At 51.9% G+C, this 16,183-nt stretch overlaps 7 protein-coding genes across 7 annotated transcripts; 4 read left to right on the top strand and 3 right to left on the bottom strand.

Moving 5' to 3' along the window:
• Window positions 1-221: 221 nt before the first annotated feature.
• Window positions 222-3,050, top strand: RHO25_004120 (uncharacterized protein; the record flags this gene model as incomplete). Its single annotated transcript, XM_023595043.2, has 1 exon — window positions 222-3,050. The coding sequence occupies one exon, from the start codon at window positions 222-224 to the stop codon at window positions 3,048-3,050; it is 2,829 nt and encodes a 942-aa protein (XP_023456642.1).
• Window positions 3,051-3,271: 221 nt separating this feature from the next.
• On the bottom strand, window positions 3,272-5,146 carry RHO25_004119 (uncharacterized protein; the record flags this gene model as incomplete). Its single annotated transcript, XM_023595042.2, has 6 exons — window positions 3,272-3,283; window positions 3,358-3,511; window positions 3,582-4,110; window positions 4,175-4,296; window positions 4,350-4,444; window positions 4,496-5,146. The coding sequence occupies 6 exons, from the start codon at window positions 5,144-5,146 to the stop codon at window positions 3,272-3,274; spliced, it is 1,563 nt and encodes a 520-aa protein (XP_023456639.1).
• A 1,601-nt stretch (window positions 5,147-6,747) lies between these two features.
• On the bottom strand, window positions 6,748-8,946 carry RHO25_004118 (uncharacterized protein; the record flags this gene model as incomplete). The annotated part of the gene is made up of 2 exons (XM_023595041.2): window positions 6,748-8,333; window positions 8,385-8,946. 2 exons carry the CDS (start codon window positions 8,944-8,946, stop codon window positions 6,748-6,750), a joined length of 2,148 nt encoding a protein of 715 aa, XP_023456638.1.
• A 650-nt stretch (window positions 8,947-9,596) lies between these two features.
• On the top strand, window positions 9,597-11,354 carry RHO25_004117 (uncharacterized protein; the record flags this gene model as incomplete). Its single annotated transcript, XM_023595040.2, has 1 exon — window positions 9,597-11,354. One exon carries the CDS (start codon window positions 9,597-9,599, stop codon window positions 11,352-11,354), a length of 1,758 nt encoding a protein of 585 aa, XP_023456641.2.
• A 172-nt stretch (window positions 11,355-11,526) lies between these two features.
• Window positions 11,527-11,763, top strand: RHO25_004116 (uncharacterized protein; the record flags this gene model as incomplete). The annotated part of the gene is made up of 1 exon (XM_065602525.1): window positions 11,527-11,763. The coding sequence occupies one exon, from the start codon at window positions 11,527-11,529 to the stop codon at window positions 11,761-11,763; it is 237 nt and encodes a 78-aa protein (XP_065458597.1).
• A 398-nt stretch (window positions 11,764-12,161) lies between these two features.
• Window positions 12,162-12,830, top strand: RHO25_004115 (uncharacterized protein; the record flags this gene model as incomplete). Its single annotated transcript, XM_023595039.2, has 3 exons — window positions 12,162-12,280; window positions 12,344-12,616; window positions 12,695-12,830. The coding sequence occupies 3 exons, from the start codon at window positions 12,162-12,164 to the stop codon at window positions 12,828-12,830; spliced, it is 528 nt and encodes a 175-aa protein (XP_023456640.1).
• A 1,020-nt stretch (window positions 12,831-13,850) lies between these two features.
• RHO25_004114 (uncharacterized protein) lies at window positions 13,851-14,726 on the bottom strand (the record flags this gene model as incomplete). Its single annotated transcript, XM_023595038.2, has 4 exons — window positions 13,851-13,940; window positions 13,997-14,309; window positions 14,368-14,453; window positions 14,508-14,726. 4 exons carry the CDS (start codon window positions 14,724-14,726, stop codon window positions 13,851-13,853), a joined length of 708 nt encoding a protein of 235 aa, XP_023456635.2.
• Window positions 14,727-16,183: the final 1,457 nt, after the last annotated feature.

Raw genomic sequence — 16,183 nt, 5'->3', positions numbered from 1 at the left:
GCGGCGACCTGGTAGAAAGGGTAAGCTCCGATGGCAGGTTGAGTACTTGACATTGACAGAGAAAGGGAGGCGTGGTGGTGGTAACTTAGTGGTTCTGTTGCATTAAGGTTCGTTCGCTTGCTCCCGTTCGGACGCGATTTATCCTACGGTATCCCGTACAGCCTTTTCTGAGCGCAACTTCTTCGCTCTCGGTCTCCAGCTACTTCTGTTTGAGCATAAAAATGAACGGATTGTATAAGCGGTACATACCGCCAAAGACCACTTCGGCTGCTCAAGCGGCACCCTCGCTCCCTACACCTCCGCCGACGACATCAAAGCCGATTCCCGAATTCGAAAGTGAGAAGAAGCGCAAGCGAGAAAGGTCTGAAGAAGAGGTAGCAGAGCGCAAGGCGAAAAAGCTGCGGAAGAAGGGGATAGACCCAGCGACGATACAGCATGTCGAGACCGCGAAGCAGCCTGAGCCACAAAAGCTAGAGCCAGCGAAGGGCAAAGGATCTCCCTCAAAACCTGTGCCACAGCCGACAGAGGAAGAAATAAAGGCTACACGCGCTGCAGCAGAAGCGCGAGGTGACTTCTCGCACGTCACAAACAAGAAGAAGCGACACAAATTGGAAGCCCAGGCACGGAAAGCAGGAATACGGGTGGCCGGAAAGATTGATGCGCCGAAAGAGCAGGAGTCGCAACATGAGCATGCTCCTGTGGATACAAAGGAGGTGGCTGGAGCAGCAGAATTGGAGGTCAGTGTAGATGTTCCGAAAGATGTACCTGCGCAGACAGAACAGAGTGAGCCAGCAAAAAATTCGGATGCTCAAGATCCTTCAGCTGAAAGCGTCCCTCAACCGACACAGAAGAGACGACACAAGCTAGAGGCTGTCATTGCTGGAGGTCTCGAGACCGTGCAGGATGGAGAATCGCCTGATAAAGACGAAGATCGCCGTTCAAAGAAGCATGACACTGTGCTGGGGAAATTCAAGAAATCAGCAAAGCGATCGCCAGTGCCTGAAGAGCCAGAGAAGGCTTCTAATAAGCCTGAGCTGGCCACTGTGGATCGGCTTGAGATACCTGATGCTGCGCCGGATGACTTCGTGTCGGACAAGGAGTCTGAGCAGCCTGATTGGTTAAGGAAACCTACACTTGTGGATTCGAGAGTGGGCAAGAAGCCATGGGCAGAGCTCAAACTTGACCCGCTTACCTGTGACCGCTTAACGAAGCTCACCTTCGAGGGCGCACTGCCAATACAACAAGCATTAGTCCCGCTACTCATGCCTCCTGGTGTTCCGGGTGCAGTATATCTGCCAGGCTCAGAGAAGGTTTTGCCTGATGTTGTCGTAAGTGCACCTACGGGGAGTGGTAAGACGGTTTCCTACCTTCTTCCGATTACCGAAGCTCTCCGTCGCGCTACTTCTGTTCCTGCTCAGCAAGGTAAATTGAGCGCCGTAATTGTTGTGCCGACCCAAGAATTGGTGACCCAAGTTGCTGCAGTCGCCGAGTCCTTAGGCAAAGGCAGCAAGATCAAAGTGGGACAATCGAATAGCAAGCACAGTCTGCGCGAGGAACAAAGGAAGCTGGTGAAGCAAGGCAAATACTACGATTCGGCTGAGTACGATCGATACATGGCCATCGCGGATCTTGGTCAGCCCCAGAATTGTCCAGACGATGAAAGGTCTCCGGAGTATGCTGCATGGCTTGAGGCAAGTCAACCAGATCCAAGGACCGAGCACCTTATCGAGACTATGCTGGAGCCTTCATGGCCGAAAGGTTTTGTGCCGACGCACGAGTCTCTCGTCAACATATTTGTGACTACGCCGCAACGTCTGCAAGACCATTTGGAGGAAACGCAGGGCTTCACATTGGAGCATTTGACATGGCTTGTACTCGATGAAGCTGATCGCATGCTTGACAACCAGCACCGCAGTTTCCTCGAACTGCTCAACCGCGAGACTAGTCGGGAGCTGCACGTCTTCAGAGATTACTCAGGGAAGGAGCCTCTAGCTGCTCGGCCACCGAGACTACGAAAAGTTGTTCTGTCCGCAACGATACCTTCCGATGTCAAAGTGGAGTATGCATTCCAGCTTCGATTCCCCAAGTTAGTCATCGAGCGTGCAGCGGAAACACAAGCCGACTCTGGTGCGGAGGCATACCCGAAACGAGCGAATGCTAGCGGAGACGTGCAAATTACTGGAGAGCAACTCGAGCTGCCGCAAAATCTTGGAGAATTCGTTGTGCCCGTTGGAGACGGTAGCGAGAAGCCGCTGGTTGCTATCGAGCTGCTCAAGTCAAGGATATTGAAGGACATCCCAACTAACCTTGGGCAAGCAAAGAACAAGGCCACTGACGCCGTCGACCCTGATGATGCTTCCTCTGATTCTGACAGCGATGACACCGATGATATCTCGTCGGTCAGCTCTAGCGCCTCAGACAGCACGTTGGAGTCAGACTCCGATAGCGACTCCTCTTCAGGTGATGAGCCTACAGAAACGCGGACCAAGAAAACGCCGAAAGAGACCGATTTGTCTATACAAGGAGCTTCGATCACAACGCCTTCAAAGTCCTCTGCTCCCACAGTCCTCATCTTCACATCCAGCACCGAATCTGCCAACCGACTCACCCACCTTCTCAAGGCCCTCGTTCCGTCTTGGAAACCCTACATCACCACCATTCTCAAACGCCAACCTCGCCACACCAAACTGAAACCCAGCGATCCCGCTCTCATCATCTCCACCGATCGCGCCGGCCGTGGCTTAGATGGCTTTATGGGCAGAATGTTCACTCATGTCATTCAATATGATGTTCCTCGCAGCTTGACAGACTATGTCCATCGTGTTGGACGTACCGCGAGGGCGGGGAGAAGTGGTGAAGCATGGACTTTGCTTACGCATAAGCAGGCGGGCTGGTTCAAGGAGGAGATTGTGAGGAGTGAAGTTTTGGTGAGAAGTGTTGGCGTCGAGGAGGTGAAGATGGCGAGAGCGGACGAGGGAGTCCGAGAGGCGTATCAGCAGGCTTTGGAGAGCATGAGAGAGGCTGTCGAAGGCGGCCAAGGGAGGAAGTGAGATGTTCGATAAGTCGAAGACCGTGAACGACTTTGAAACAAAAGTGCAGTTTCGCTAACTTTCGTGTACAAAAGTCTAGATCCCATTGTGGGAGAAGCTGGTAAAGACGCTAAAAATAGCAGCGTATTTCGAGGCTGTATCATCCCTACACACGACTGTTGTACATTCTTGCTCCTAACTTTCACTTTCCTTCAATCTACTGTCAAATTCCAGTCAATGTTTCAGTTCCATCGCTACATCAAAAATCATAAATGTTAGTGTATCGTCCTCATTGTCTTCAGTCTCTCGAGAGCGAAGTTGTACTTACCGCATTGAAAGAGTAAGTCCAAGACTGCTTGCACTCATACTTATCATTCCCGCTCCAAGTCGTACTGATACTACCATATTTATCACCATTCAAGTACGTGCTGAACAAGGAACAGTACGTTCCGAATGGCCAGCCGTTTTTGTGGATGTATTGTCTACCAGAACACATTAGATCAGCACACAAAAAACTCCTGTGGCGGTAGGTGGAGTAGTGATGGGACTTACGCATTAAACATCTGACACTGACTCTTCCCCGCCTGAGCATTAATCGCATTCTGGAAAAGGGCATAGTTGCTGCAGACTTGAGGGTTGAATGGTCCGGGGAAGAACTTTCCGCCCATGTGGTATTTGGGGGCATTGATGCCTTTGCTGTGGCAGTTCTCGGGTGGGTTCCAGCAGTTTGAGCCTGGTGGGGGTTGGTTGGTTGGTGGTGGGGAGGGGCCGTTCTTTGGTGGGGGTGGTGATGGGCCGTTCTTTGGTGGTGGAGGAGGAGGACCGTTGTTGCCAGGGCCCTTTCCAGGACCGGCGGGTCCGTTTCCTGGAGGCAGTGGGCCATTGCCTGGTCCTTTGCCGGGACCAGCAGGGCCGTTTCCTGGTGGAGGTGGTGGATTGTTGCCAGGGCCAGATGGTCCGCCGCTAGGACCGGTTGGAGTGGAAGATGGGATGTTGCTAGAGCTGCTTGGAGTTGAGGATGGACCGCCGGAGCTTGGAGCTGTACAAGTTGGTGGGACAGTCACATTGGTCTTGTCGTAGCCTTGATTGTAAATTGCCATGTCAGTACGGCTGGGATTTAAGGTAGGAGTTGACGAAGATCTCACCATTACTAGCAGTGATGACGATCTGGAACTGCTCACGCGGCTGGCCGGTGTTGGTGGCCATCGAGGAGTCAATGTTTGAACCGAAGAGAGCGCAACGGAAAGAAGTCATGGAAGGAGGGTTACTACAATCTGTTAGCCCCTCATTGTTCGACGAAGTCAAGACGAGAATGCTTACGGGCAGTCCTGTCCCCATACTGTGGGATATCCAGGATCATAAGTAGAATCATTGTTGGTAGGGTTCAAAGATGGGTCGCGTTCAGCAAAGATATTCTGAATATTGGTTAGTCGAAACATCCAAATTCATGAAAGGCCTATGCTTACGAAAGCAGTGCAAAGATCTGTCTGGTCGCAAATCAAAGCGCACTTTGCAGCGTCATAGCTCTTCAAGCTGTAGAGCCGAAGGTACGAGCTGCCTTGGACAGAAGCATTCAAGTCCTTGAAGACCTGCTTGTATTGTGTGTTGTTTGCCGAAGCAATGGTGGTAGGAGCAGCATTGGCAGCTGAGTGGAGGGCAGTATAAGCAAGGAACGCTGATGGAGTATCTGGAGATGGCACAGGACCGTATCCATCCGGCTGAGGAGCGCAAGGGTCAAGTGGATTGATGAAGCCGCAGTATGTACCGGCTTCTGGCTGTGTGACGCAAGGCTGGCCAGCTGTAGTGGTCTTGGAGGCGGCCAAGGCTGGGTCGGTCGTGTAGTGTGTCGCCAAAGCAGGGTAGTAGGGAGTGTAGCTGTTATCCTGGTATTCGCGTTTGTTGACTTGGCCGGTAGCTTGGGCTGTGGCTACTCCAGAGACAGCTACACTGGTGTAGAGAGTGGCAGTGCCTGAGCCTTCTGCTTGTGCTACTGAGTCCGGGCCTGAAGGTGCTGGAGTAGCAGCGGCAAGCTGTGCAACATCGAGTTGGGGAACTGGTGCAGGGCTAGCAGAGACAACTGCTGCCAGCGCCGCGCAGGCGATGACTGCTCGCTGCATGTCTGTGGACGATTGAAGTGTCGATCAAATGAGTAATACAATAAGTCCGATGTAAAATGAAGGTGAAAGAGTGACGCCCGAGTAGAGCTGATAGCAGTCTCAATGAAAGTGACGATGTCCTCGATGGAGATGGGCTCTTCTCTCCTGCGGCCTACCGGCTCTCTTATATCTCACAGACGAGTTGTGACTCCAGGTCTCGACCACGATCTACTTCGCAAGCTTTCAGCGATAACACTACTGGGCCCCTGCGAACGTCCTTGCAGTGGCGTCGTTCATTGCAAGCACGCGGATGAATGGTGATACTAGGCTGTGGAGTCGGCCCCATGGCAAATACCGTAAGTTCAAACCATGCGAGGCGGATTCGTCATAGTGGAATGCCATTTCAAGACATGAGGTTCCAAAAGGGGAATGAAGTGGGAACTCGTGTAGACAAAAGAGCAATAGCGCCATCTTCAGGGCCGACTCGGCTTCGTGGTTCGGTGCTGTTTTGAAATATCAAGGCCTGCCCACGTTGCTTGCGCGTCACAACGTGAGCCGTTGTAGCTAGCGCGGTGCTCGACTCGCACCTGTTCCTGCATAAGCTGTAGCATATCGTGGATAAGGTGAGACATCGCCGGCTGGCCGGTGCTGGTGAGCCAGCTCTCCACAACAATTGCTCGGATTCGCGGACCCAAACGGATCTGGAGTGCCGATTGCCATGCAGTTCGCAGAGCAGAGTCAGTCGGCGTGTTCCGGGGCCTCACCCGATCACTAGATCTCGGAAATCTCATGATCGTCAGGTACGAAGCTTGCTTCCCACGTGGCGCACACTATTTGCGGTAGTACCGAAATGCTATTTTTTGTAACAACACCTTCGTTCGCGACGCAGGTCAGAGTATTATGCGTGATGGTTCTGTCGGTCCGGTATTGAAGTGTCGGAAGGCCGTCGAGCGCAACCATATCGATTCCACTGTCCTGGGCATCTCTTCTGTTGGAAGTGCTGCTCCCAAGCCCAGCTGAAGTCAGTTCCCAGTGGGTCCAGACTGACGTCGCGCGCTCAGTCGGTCGCTTTGTGAACCGTGGGTCATTTGGTGGACATTTTCGTACAAAGTATCGTCCCTCATGCTGCTCGTGGCGTCTATACGAAGCACTGGCACGAGGCTTGTCTCAGGAGTCAAGCATTCAAGATCTTGCCATAAGCTTTGTCGATGGTCCGAGTGAGACAGCTTGAAATTCTTGGTGTTCAGCCCCTGCGCCTTAAGCCAAAGATTTGAGGTCTCGACACCGACAAATTGGAATCCCCGATTCCGGTGCCGGTCTGTGGTTTGGTACTCGGCACTCAGGTATCGTTCATGACGTCCGCAGGGAAGACGCCGGCGTACGGTACCAATTTTTGCATCCTTTCGTGTGGGTATTCAGGCAAGCATGAATCGCGCTGTCGCGACACCCCATATCTTTATGAAGTACCCCTGAGATCCCGTGCCGATACCTGCATGACCCACTCAGGTTCTTATGCCTAGACTGCAAGGAGCGCGTCTGAGCAGCAGCAGCAGCATTTGATGGCAAAGGTGGGTGAAGGTGTGGAATCGGTGCAGTCCTTCCCTGTGATCTTGTTGCTCACCTCAACTCCCACTCCCAACAGGCTCCCTCACCGGTAAGCTCGTGAACCCACAGACCTTCTTTCTCTCTGATAGCGCGGCTCCATCCACATACACCACCGCCTGCTGATCTTGCTCCAAATCCACATCAACCTCCCCCCACGCAATCGGCTTTTCCTCCAAGCCTTCATCCCCTCTCATTGCGATACATGCTTGTTGAATCTTCCTCGAATCCGACCCGACGAAAGGCATAGACCCCATCTTCAATTTCCTTTGCCCAAAACCAATCGCAACCAGAATCATCAAAGATCCTAAAATGATGACGATAAGAATAGGAAGACAAGAAAACGCGACGCGACTTTGTTCCTGACCAGGAGGATCGATGGCGACACCTTCACGGTACACGACGATCCGGGAGAGGAAGAAAGATTGCGAAATGAGCCAGTGGAGAGTTGTGCTTGCGATGAGGAGGAGGATACTGTAGCGGAGAGGCAGCTGAAGGTAGTACGTCGATCGCTGTTGCCCGGTTGGTCTCGATACACGAAGAGGCTTGTATCGGAGGTAATAGCTACTCCATTCGGCTCCTAGAAGCATGGAGGTGAAGAGACCGTTGTAGGCCATGTAAAGGATACTGCAGATCAATTGTGGTACATTGGCTAGGATGATGCAGCCAATGAGACCTTTGAAGCCGCGTTGTGCAGGCCCAGCGCCGATGATAGAGCTGGGATTCAGTGTGCCGAAGCCACTCGTCGCCAGCGAGGGCCTGGTTGAGCTATTGATGCCTGTCCAAGTAAGGCCTTTGTGGAGGTAGATTGATGCCGTGATTATGCCGCCGAGGCAGAGTGGGATGGTGAAGTACCAATGCAAGGGTGAAGTATGCCTCCATCGGAGTATCTTCTTCGAGATCTTGCGTCCCTCGCGCTTGGTCCCTGTCGTAGTAGATGTTTTCAAGAAGCTGGCAATCGCATCACCGATGGTGACCAGTATTGCCTCTCGGTGCAGAAACAACGTAAAGAGCATTACGACGCTCTTTGCAGCGTTACACGCAATGGCCACGAACAGAACTTGGACCGTGAACTGCAGCTCACATTTCGGCTCGTTGATCCTGGCGAGGCAGTAGTCAATGATGCGATTGTTTGCGCTCCATCGATCTGGATGAGCCCGAATCCATTCTTCGTTTCCACCCGGAAAGACCCAATCCAGAGACGTTTCTCGGCGCCGATCAATCCAGCCTTTTGGCCATCTGTCATGGTCGATGGTACCCCACCATAGAAATGTCCTGTTGTCTTGCTCGGGGGACGGACTTGTGATGAGCAGGATATCAGCATAACCGCTGATATAGTGCTGTCCATACTTTGCCATACAATCTGCGTTGTCGAATCTTTGCACCGCACTACCGTTGCGGAAGTTTTCGCTGAACCACTTCTGTTTCTCCCGTAGGTAATCGTAGGATGGACCATAGTCCCGTATCATCTCATTCACCCACGGGTAGTATCGACCGCTCGAGTTGTAGGTATATAATCTTCCGTCGGGACCTCCATCATCAGAGAGTAGATTAGTGGCGGTGAAAGGCGCGCCGTTCAACCAGTTCTCCTCGGCCAGAAAGATGTCTAATGATGTGGTAAGCTGCAGGAGACTGCTTTTGAAAAGCGATGACTTACCATAGACGTTATTGTCAATCGTCTTGAAGATAGCAGAGTTGTACAGCAGGTGAATTGGGAGGCTTGTAAGAGCCAGTATCCAAATGGCGCAGGTCCGCCATGCCGAGACTTTGCCCATAATGTTGCTCAAACTCAGCAGGCCAATGTCGACTGACTCGTTGTTCGCGTGGGCTTTGTCGATTTCAGCTCGTGTTGGAGCTGCCAATGATTGCATGGTGTAGTTCGACGCCGAAAGCATCGCGGAGCTCAAGACGTTGATGATAACGTGGAGACCAGTAGACCAGGCATTTACGGAGTTGCATGAACCTTGAAAGATTGTGCCAATGCCCGCCATCATACTGCCCGCGAATTGCTGGAAGGCGAATACGGTGAGAATTATGTTGGTGATGAGTACAGCGCAGCACAAGGCTGTGGACGCAGCGACGCCCGCCTTCCAGGTCTTCCATCGAGAAGGTGGCAACGCCTTTGGCGCATCATCTTCGTGTGCTGCTCGTAGGTCACTTTCATGCACGTGTACTTCCTCTTTGGCAGGCACCGCAGTGTAAGTGAAGGCAGAAGCCATGCTGCATGTCTGAGCATGGGCTCTGGCGGAGGTGAGACCGCCTTAAAAATGCAAGCGCAATGGAGAGGACGGGTCTGGGTACTGACCACAGCCAGGCTGGGCAGCCAAGACGAGGCTTGTATCGCTTGCCATGCGAAGGATTGAGGCGCATGCATGCTTTGGTGTATATTTAGACGATTGAGACCCTTTCTGCTGTGATCGGCCTTCTCTTGGGGTACGGTATTGCTTGTCCGCTGTGATAGCAAGCAAGGACGTGACGATTCTTGCCTAAGTGAATGACCATACACAGCGATGTAGGCCAAAGACTTGCAGCTTTGGGGCTTGTTCGGCGATTGCAGGTGGTAGTGGAGGATGTTGTAGTTGAGAGAAGGAGGAAAGAGAAGGGGTCGGCGAGGCAGCTACTCGATTCAATATATTGACGAGAGTTTGAAGGATGATGCATCAATGAGAGCGGCACCAATTCCGCCGAGCGGCCGGACTTCGTCACTTGCCTCGACAACTTTTGTTCAGCAACCACTACCAACCACCATCATGATACTACCGACCGGCGCTGCATGTCTGTAGCAGCAAAACTTCGACATCTCCTACGACGAGCCGGCTCTCGATCGTCAATCTCCACCTCACTCACACCACACCGCTCCGCCGCCACAATGGCTCCCGCAAAACTTGAAGGCCGCGCCTTTTACGAGTCTATCGGCTCTCCGAAATATGTCGTCGCACCCATGGTCGATCAGTCCGAGTTCGCATGGCGACTGCTCACTCGCTCCTTCCTTCCACCAGAGCTGCGATCCAGCATCCTCTGCTACACACCCATGTTCCATGCGAAGCTGTTCTCCGATAATCCAAAATACCGAGCGAATCACTTTGAGCCTCTAAAGCCGCCTATCACCATGGCCGATCCTCCAGACGCAGAGCACCTAAAGACAATGGGCGAAGAGGACAAGTACTTGGACGGCAATCCGAAGATAGATCGACCTCTCTTCGTCCAATTCTGTGCCAATGATCCAGACCTTTTCTTGAAAGCTGCACAGATGGTGGCTCCTTATTGCGATGCTGTGGACTTGAACCTGGGATGTCCGCAGGGCATCGCAAAGAGGGGAAACTACGGCGCATTTCTGCAAGAGGATTGGGACACCATTTACAAGTTGATCAACAATCTGCACAAGAATTTGGATATTCCGGTGACAGCCAAATTTAGGGTTCAAGAGACGAAAGAGAAGACATTGGAGTATGCGAAGATGATTCTCTCCGCGGGCGCGAGTATCATAACAGTGCACGGACGACAGCGACATCAGAAAGGGCATGAGACAGGGCTGGCAGATTGGTCTGTGATTCGATATCTGCGAGAAGAGCTCCCGAAAGAGACCGTGATTTTTGCAAATGGCAACATCCTGCAGCATGGAGACATTGAAGAGTGCCTCGATGCGACAGGCGCAGACGCAGTGATGAGCGCTGAAGGCAATTTGTACGATCCGAGCATCTTTGGTACTGCACCACCAGTTGGGGAAGAAGGACGAGAATACTGGCGAGGGCGGGATGGCAAGGGCGGCTACAGAGCAGACGCTATCTTGAGACGTTATCTGGACATTATACACAAGTACGTCCTCCACCAGGATCCACCTCAGCGTGAGGAGCTATTTCTGCTCTCAGATTCGCAGCCTGAGACCAATGGGAACGCGAATGGTCTCAAGAGAGGCGCCGAGGACGATGTCGAAGGACAAGCGCCTACAAAGAAACAGAAGCGTGAGGCCGTCAAGGAAAAGAAGAAGAATGGAGTGAAGCATGTGAAGTGCACGAACCCGAATCTCTCTGCTATGCAGCCACATTGCTTTCACATTTTGCGATCACTGGTGGGTACACATCACGATGTTCGGGATGCTTTGGCTCGATCGAAGGCTGGCGATATCGACGCATATGAAAATGTATTGAAGTTAACTCAAGCTGCTGTCAAGGAGGGACTTCTGGAGTACGAGAAGGACCCGGCGAAGTTTGGAACTCCAGACATTGCAGACGAAGAGGACGCAGACCCTGCGCTATCGAGTACTGCAGCTGTCCGGCGATGTAAGCGCCCATTTTGGGTGTGCCAGCCATATGTGCGGCCTCTACCCAAGGAGGCTCTGGAAAAAGGCAGCCTGCAGCTAAGTAAAAAGGAGATGGCGCGACTGGCTGCGGAGAAGGCCGAAAAGGAGAAGGCTGGGGTGTCGGCTGATGGCCATGTCGAAATTGTGAAGACTGCCGTGGCAGAGAGCTCGACGAATGGCGCTGCATCGAAACAGGAGATGAGCGCTAGGGGACATGCGAACGCGAATGGAACTGTCACGAAGACCGACGCCGGCGATTCGACAGAAGCGACATCTGCCGTGGAAGAGCGGACTGAGATACCCAAAGAAGGTATGGTCATGGGCTGAGATCAGATGCAATGAAGACATCTTGCACGGAAAGAGGTATTGTGCACCAACGCTTCTCTTCTTCTCAACTTCGATTGCACCATCTCATTCTGCTATTTGCCCATACTCAAACTTTTGAGTACATTATTCTGATGCAGGCCCTCGCTCGATCAGAGCTCGATTGCAACGTGCGATGGCCGCTGACCTCGCGGCATGGCCCACGAAGATTGAGATCTCATGTCGAACAAGATGCGGCTTCTTCGACCGCTTGACGAATGCCGTGCATGCTACACCAGCAGCCTCAGAATGGAGAGCGGGTGTTCAGCTTGAGGGCGCTGTGAACATTCCTTCAAAGCTTAGTCGTACGGTCTGGGACGGTCTTGAAAGCTTGCTCAGCGTGCCAATAGAGCCCAACTTGAGAGACGACTGAGGCCAAAGCAGCTGAAACATACAGCTCGCAACGAAGTTGACGCGTGAAGATTTCCCATCTGGCCCTTCGGCATATCTGTGGCTCGGGGGCTCGTCAGCCAGTCAGCATCACTATCACTTGGCCTTATGCAAAGCTATACTCTATCGGGAAATCGCTCATGGAATATGTCTTGCCTATGCGACGCGAGTACGGACGACACGCGCTATTGCGCTATAGTAACGATTTCGATTTGCTATGCTCGGCGCTAGATCGCAGCACGCCCAGCGACTACTGCAGCACGATGGGCGGTATGTTGTGCCACACGTCTGCTGCTTGAATATAAGAGCGGTGGTAAATCCGCTCGACTCAAGAGATACTACTGCAGTCCCATTTTATCAATCACGATACAAATCATCAACATGAAATGCTTCTCTGCCCTTGCTGCCGCCAGCCTTCTCGGCTTGGCCACCGCAGTCGACATGTCAGGTTACGTCGCTGGTGAAGGTGTCGATGCCGAGTTCAAGAACTACCTCGATGTGTACGCTCGACACTACACACATCTTTCTTTCTCAGACTGATCATTCAACTCTCTCACCAATAGTCTCTATTACGAAGCCGAACTCTCCACCGCCACAACCGGTTTCACCGACTTCTTCATCCCCAATGGCAAACTCATCGTCCGCGGTAGAACTGCCACCGGTTCTGCCGATATCTTGGCGTTCAAGCAACAACTCATGCCACCGAATGGAAACAAGCACTGGAACCATCTTCCAAATATCACGACTGTTGTTGAGGATTCTGCGGAGAGGAAGACGTTCCATGTGCTGGGTTTGATCGATACGACGTATGATGGAGGGAATTGCAGTAGGGCTTAGTAAGTTTCCTGATTTGTCTTGAGCTGTTTCAGATGACGTGAGGGAGAATTTCTTGGCTGATGGCGATGGTGATACAGTTATGTTAGTGAATTCCCGATTCAGAAGAGGGCGGATGGGACGATTGATTTCACGCCTAAGAAGGGGAATTTGATTGAGTATAATGATATTGATATCAATCCTTTGGTGTCGCCGACGGATATTCCGTGCGAGTGATGCAGGAACGTGGGGTCGAATTGCTTGTAGAGTGATGTTCAACAGCGGCGTGAATGCGGCGGAATGATGATCGCATTACGAGGCGGTGTTGCGAGAGAATCAGATCCATCAAGCGTTACGAAGTGAGACCCAGCGAGCTGTCTAGGCGAATACGAATGCAAGTCAGAGACATGCTGGAGGTCTCTCAAAAAACTTTGTATATGGTAACTGAGCAACCGATCTGATGTGAAGCTGTAAGTCAAGCGAGTCGACCAGCGAATGATCGCAGGTCAAATCATCCGACACATCCCTTTCTCATGAACTTCGACATTTGACTCGAGCTTTGCAAGCATGCCAATTGCCAAAACCCAGACATGTTCTTGCATGTTTATTGCAAGCTAAATTGCTCTCATCCACCTAGAATGGCTTTGGTGGCGGCTCCGCATGCCCGTATGGCGGACTTGGTGGCACCCCTAGCCCGCTATATATTTGACTGAAAGGTCTTGTGGGCTTCACTTGCTCGACGGGTTCCGTATGTACGATGACGTTCTACCATATCGAAAACACGTTAGCTTGGATGGGACTGATGAAGTTGCCAAGAACTTGCCTCTTTATCATCAATGATGAACGTCTCACTCCCATCTCGCTCATCCTCCATCAAAGTCTCGCCTCGGGTAAAATCGTTCATACGAGAGTACCTCTTCGGCCGTCCGTTTCTGCTTCTCTCGAGATTGGAGAGTTCCGCTGACTCGCTTCCTGGTTGCCCAGTAATCTTGGATCGGCCAGTCCCGTAGCTTGTCTCGCCGATCAATCGAGGCCAGGTGTGCTTTAAAAAGAGTCGCAGAATGGGCAAGGAGCCACAAATGATCACGAGGTTAGCTTCGATACAAATCCAGGAAGAAGGCGTTGTTAGTGCCCAGGGCATGTCAAGATTGGCGATGAGAGGCGGCATGAGCACGAGGCGAACGATGCTTGTCGCTGCTGTGCTATAAAGTAGTGAGCTTGGTGGATACTGGTGGCCCTGGCGAGTCACCGTGTGACTTACATTGAGCCGACACTGAAGATCACTACCAGGCCAATCTTCTGTACTCGTGGGACTTGTAACTTGAAGACGATAGGCATGGGAAGAAACTGCGATGCTTGATCAGTCACTCGTCAATTTTTCTGATCAAACCTAGGCAACCGACCAGCATGATTATGTCTGTCGCTGCGTTCAGTCCAGCGGTGGCCATAAACACATTTCCACGATTGATGCAATGGCCTTCGGTAATTGTCGGGTCCCACACGCGCTTGAGTGGAATGCATGCGAATGCCAAACACAGCATCAGGACGAGGCTGAATGTTGCAGTCAGGGCCATTGTAGCGTAGACCGCATACTTGAACCATCTCTGTGGTGAAAGTCGCATATAGAATATCAGAATTGAAAACTTTGCGAACGCCATGAATGCGAGGTAGACGATGCTGATGGCTGTGGTGATGAGCACGACATGCTTCAAGTCACTAGCGAAACGTTAGTCCCTTCTGAAGGTCGGCAGATGGCATAGGATGAGACGCCTACGCCAGAGAGATGTCCCAGATGTGCACTCCTGTGAGACCGGCAGCCTTCAAGTAGAGGATGAAAATCTGAACTACTAATGACATAGCCTACGATCTATGTCAGCATTTGATTACTATTCGTCACGACGGATAGCCATGTACCCATGCGAAGAGTAGAAACACATCATCGATACCGAATATCCTGGCCAGCACTGCTTTTGTGTAGATGCGCATAGTCAGCAACATTGTTGCTATGCACATGCCGAATATTGCAAGTACGAATGTTGGCGCATGGTTTCTGATGTGAGGATTTTGCAGGTTCGAAACCATTCCAGGTGGAGCCTCTGCCGCTGGCGTGTGAGCAAGATTGAGAGTCGACATTCTCGCGTGAGCATCGCCTTCCTGACTGCGCAGAGTAGAACGTTGTCCTGTCGAAGCCCAGAATTGCGGCGTAGCTTTGTGCGACAGCGGTTAGAGGAAGGTGTTTGTCAGTTCGATGATCTCTACTGTACGAGGGGACCAGATGAAGAAATGTAGGTGCCGGCGGCCAAGCTAGGATACGAATGCCCTCCTTGATCATGGTTGTGGCCTGGCGAGAGCTTCGAAGATCTCGACTTTAACTTTTCGCAATCCTTGCGCATTGCGGGTTTCGCTCCTCCGTCTTGGTGCGCAATGCCGTCGAAAAGCTGTAGCGATGCCTTGGAAAGACCCCAAAAAGCAGGTGTCTCGATTGCGTCGGCACACGTGTGTGGGTTGCCTTGCCATGTAGTCGATGGTTGAATATGAACGTCTTAGCCCTTGTCGATATACCCACGTAGAACGGCGGGAAGCGCGTTGGTTGACACATTGGGTAGAATGGGTCACCCATGGCATTACGCAGGAACAATAGTCTATCGACAGTACCCTGTGAAGCGCGAAGCTGTGGGTCGAAGTGAGGATTACTACGCAAGGTAGAGAGCTACAGCGTCATCTGGAATGAACAGCAAGTCTCCATTGGTCATCGGATTTGGCAGATGTATGGCTTCCAGTTTCTGGTTGAGGACATTCGTCTACTTCACTGCTGATCATTCTGGTATTGAGATAAAGGGATCTGTCCATGTTGCATGACCATAGATCCCTGTTGGCATGGTGGCCGCTCGTTGGAAATGTGGTTGGTGTGCGGAACGAGCAAAGCCCTAGGTCGATTTGGCGGTCACCATCTGGTAAACTTCCATCTCTGCGCCGAGATGCGACTGGAATCTGGAATGTCGACAACAAGTCTTTGAACATTGGCAACACCGAGCACAGCTTCTGGAGAGCACTGTGGCTTTGGTCAACCGCCAGCATCTCCTGTGCAGTCGGAAAGACGAGAATGAGACTCTTTGTGAGGCTAGGTTTTGTGCGGGTTGCTAGTCAAGGATTGCTTGCTCAAAGATCTGCAGGTTGATGTTGTTTACCCGAAAGCTTGACCTCCTATTGATTCGGACACTTGGGTAGCTGCCAGTGAAGAATCCCGCAGGAGCACAGGAACGTAGTCATCCACACTGCAATATACGCAACGATTAATGTTTGTGCCCGATCGATTATACTTGATGGTAAGCCAGAGTCTACAACTGCTCGAACCCACCGTTCGAGAGTTCTGAGCCCAGACGCTCATGGTCCCATGTCGAGTTAAGCTTGGAGCACTTCACAACAGTGTGCCAGGATCAATGAGCGCAGGAGATTGGAGCAAACGTGATTAGAGATGAGCAGAGCCCTTCACGTGATGTAGCACCAGCGCAGTTGAGACCGAGCGTAACACCAAATCGTTTTCCGCGCCAATGTTTCTCGTATTTCATGCTTCGTGGTAGGAGAATTCG

The sequence above is a fragment of the Cercospora beticola genome, chromosome 3, assembly GCF_033473495.1.
Source record: "Cercospora beticola chromosome 3, complete sequence".
NCBI classification, from domain to species: domain Eukaryota; kingdom Fungi; phylum Ascomycota; class Dothideomycetes; order Mycosphaerellales; family Mycosphaerellaceae; genus Cercospora; species Cercospora beticola.
This window is presented reverse-complemented; position numbering and strand designations above follow the sequence as displayed.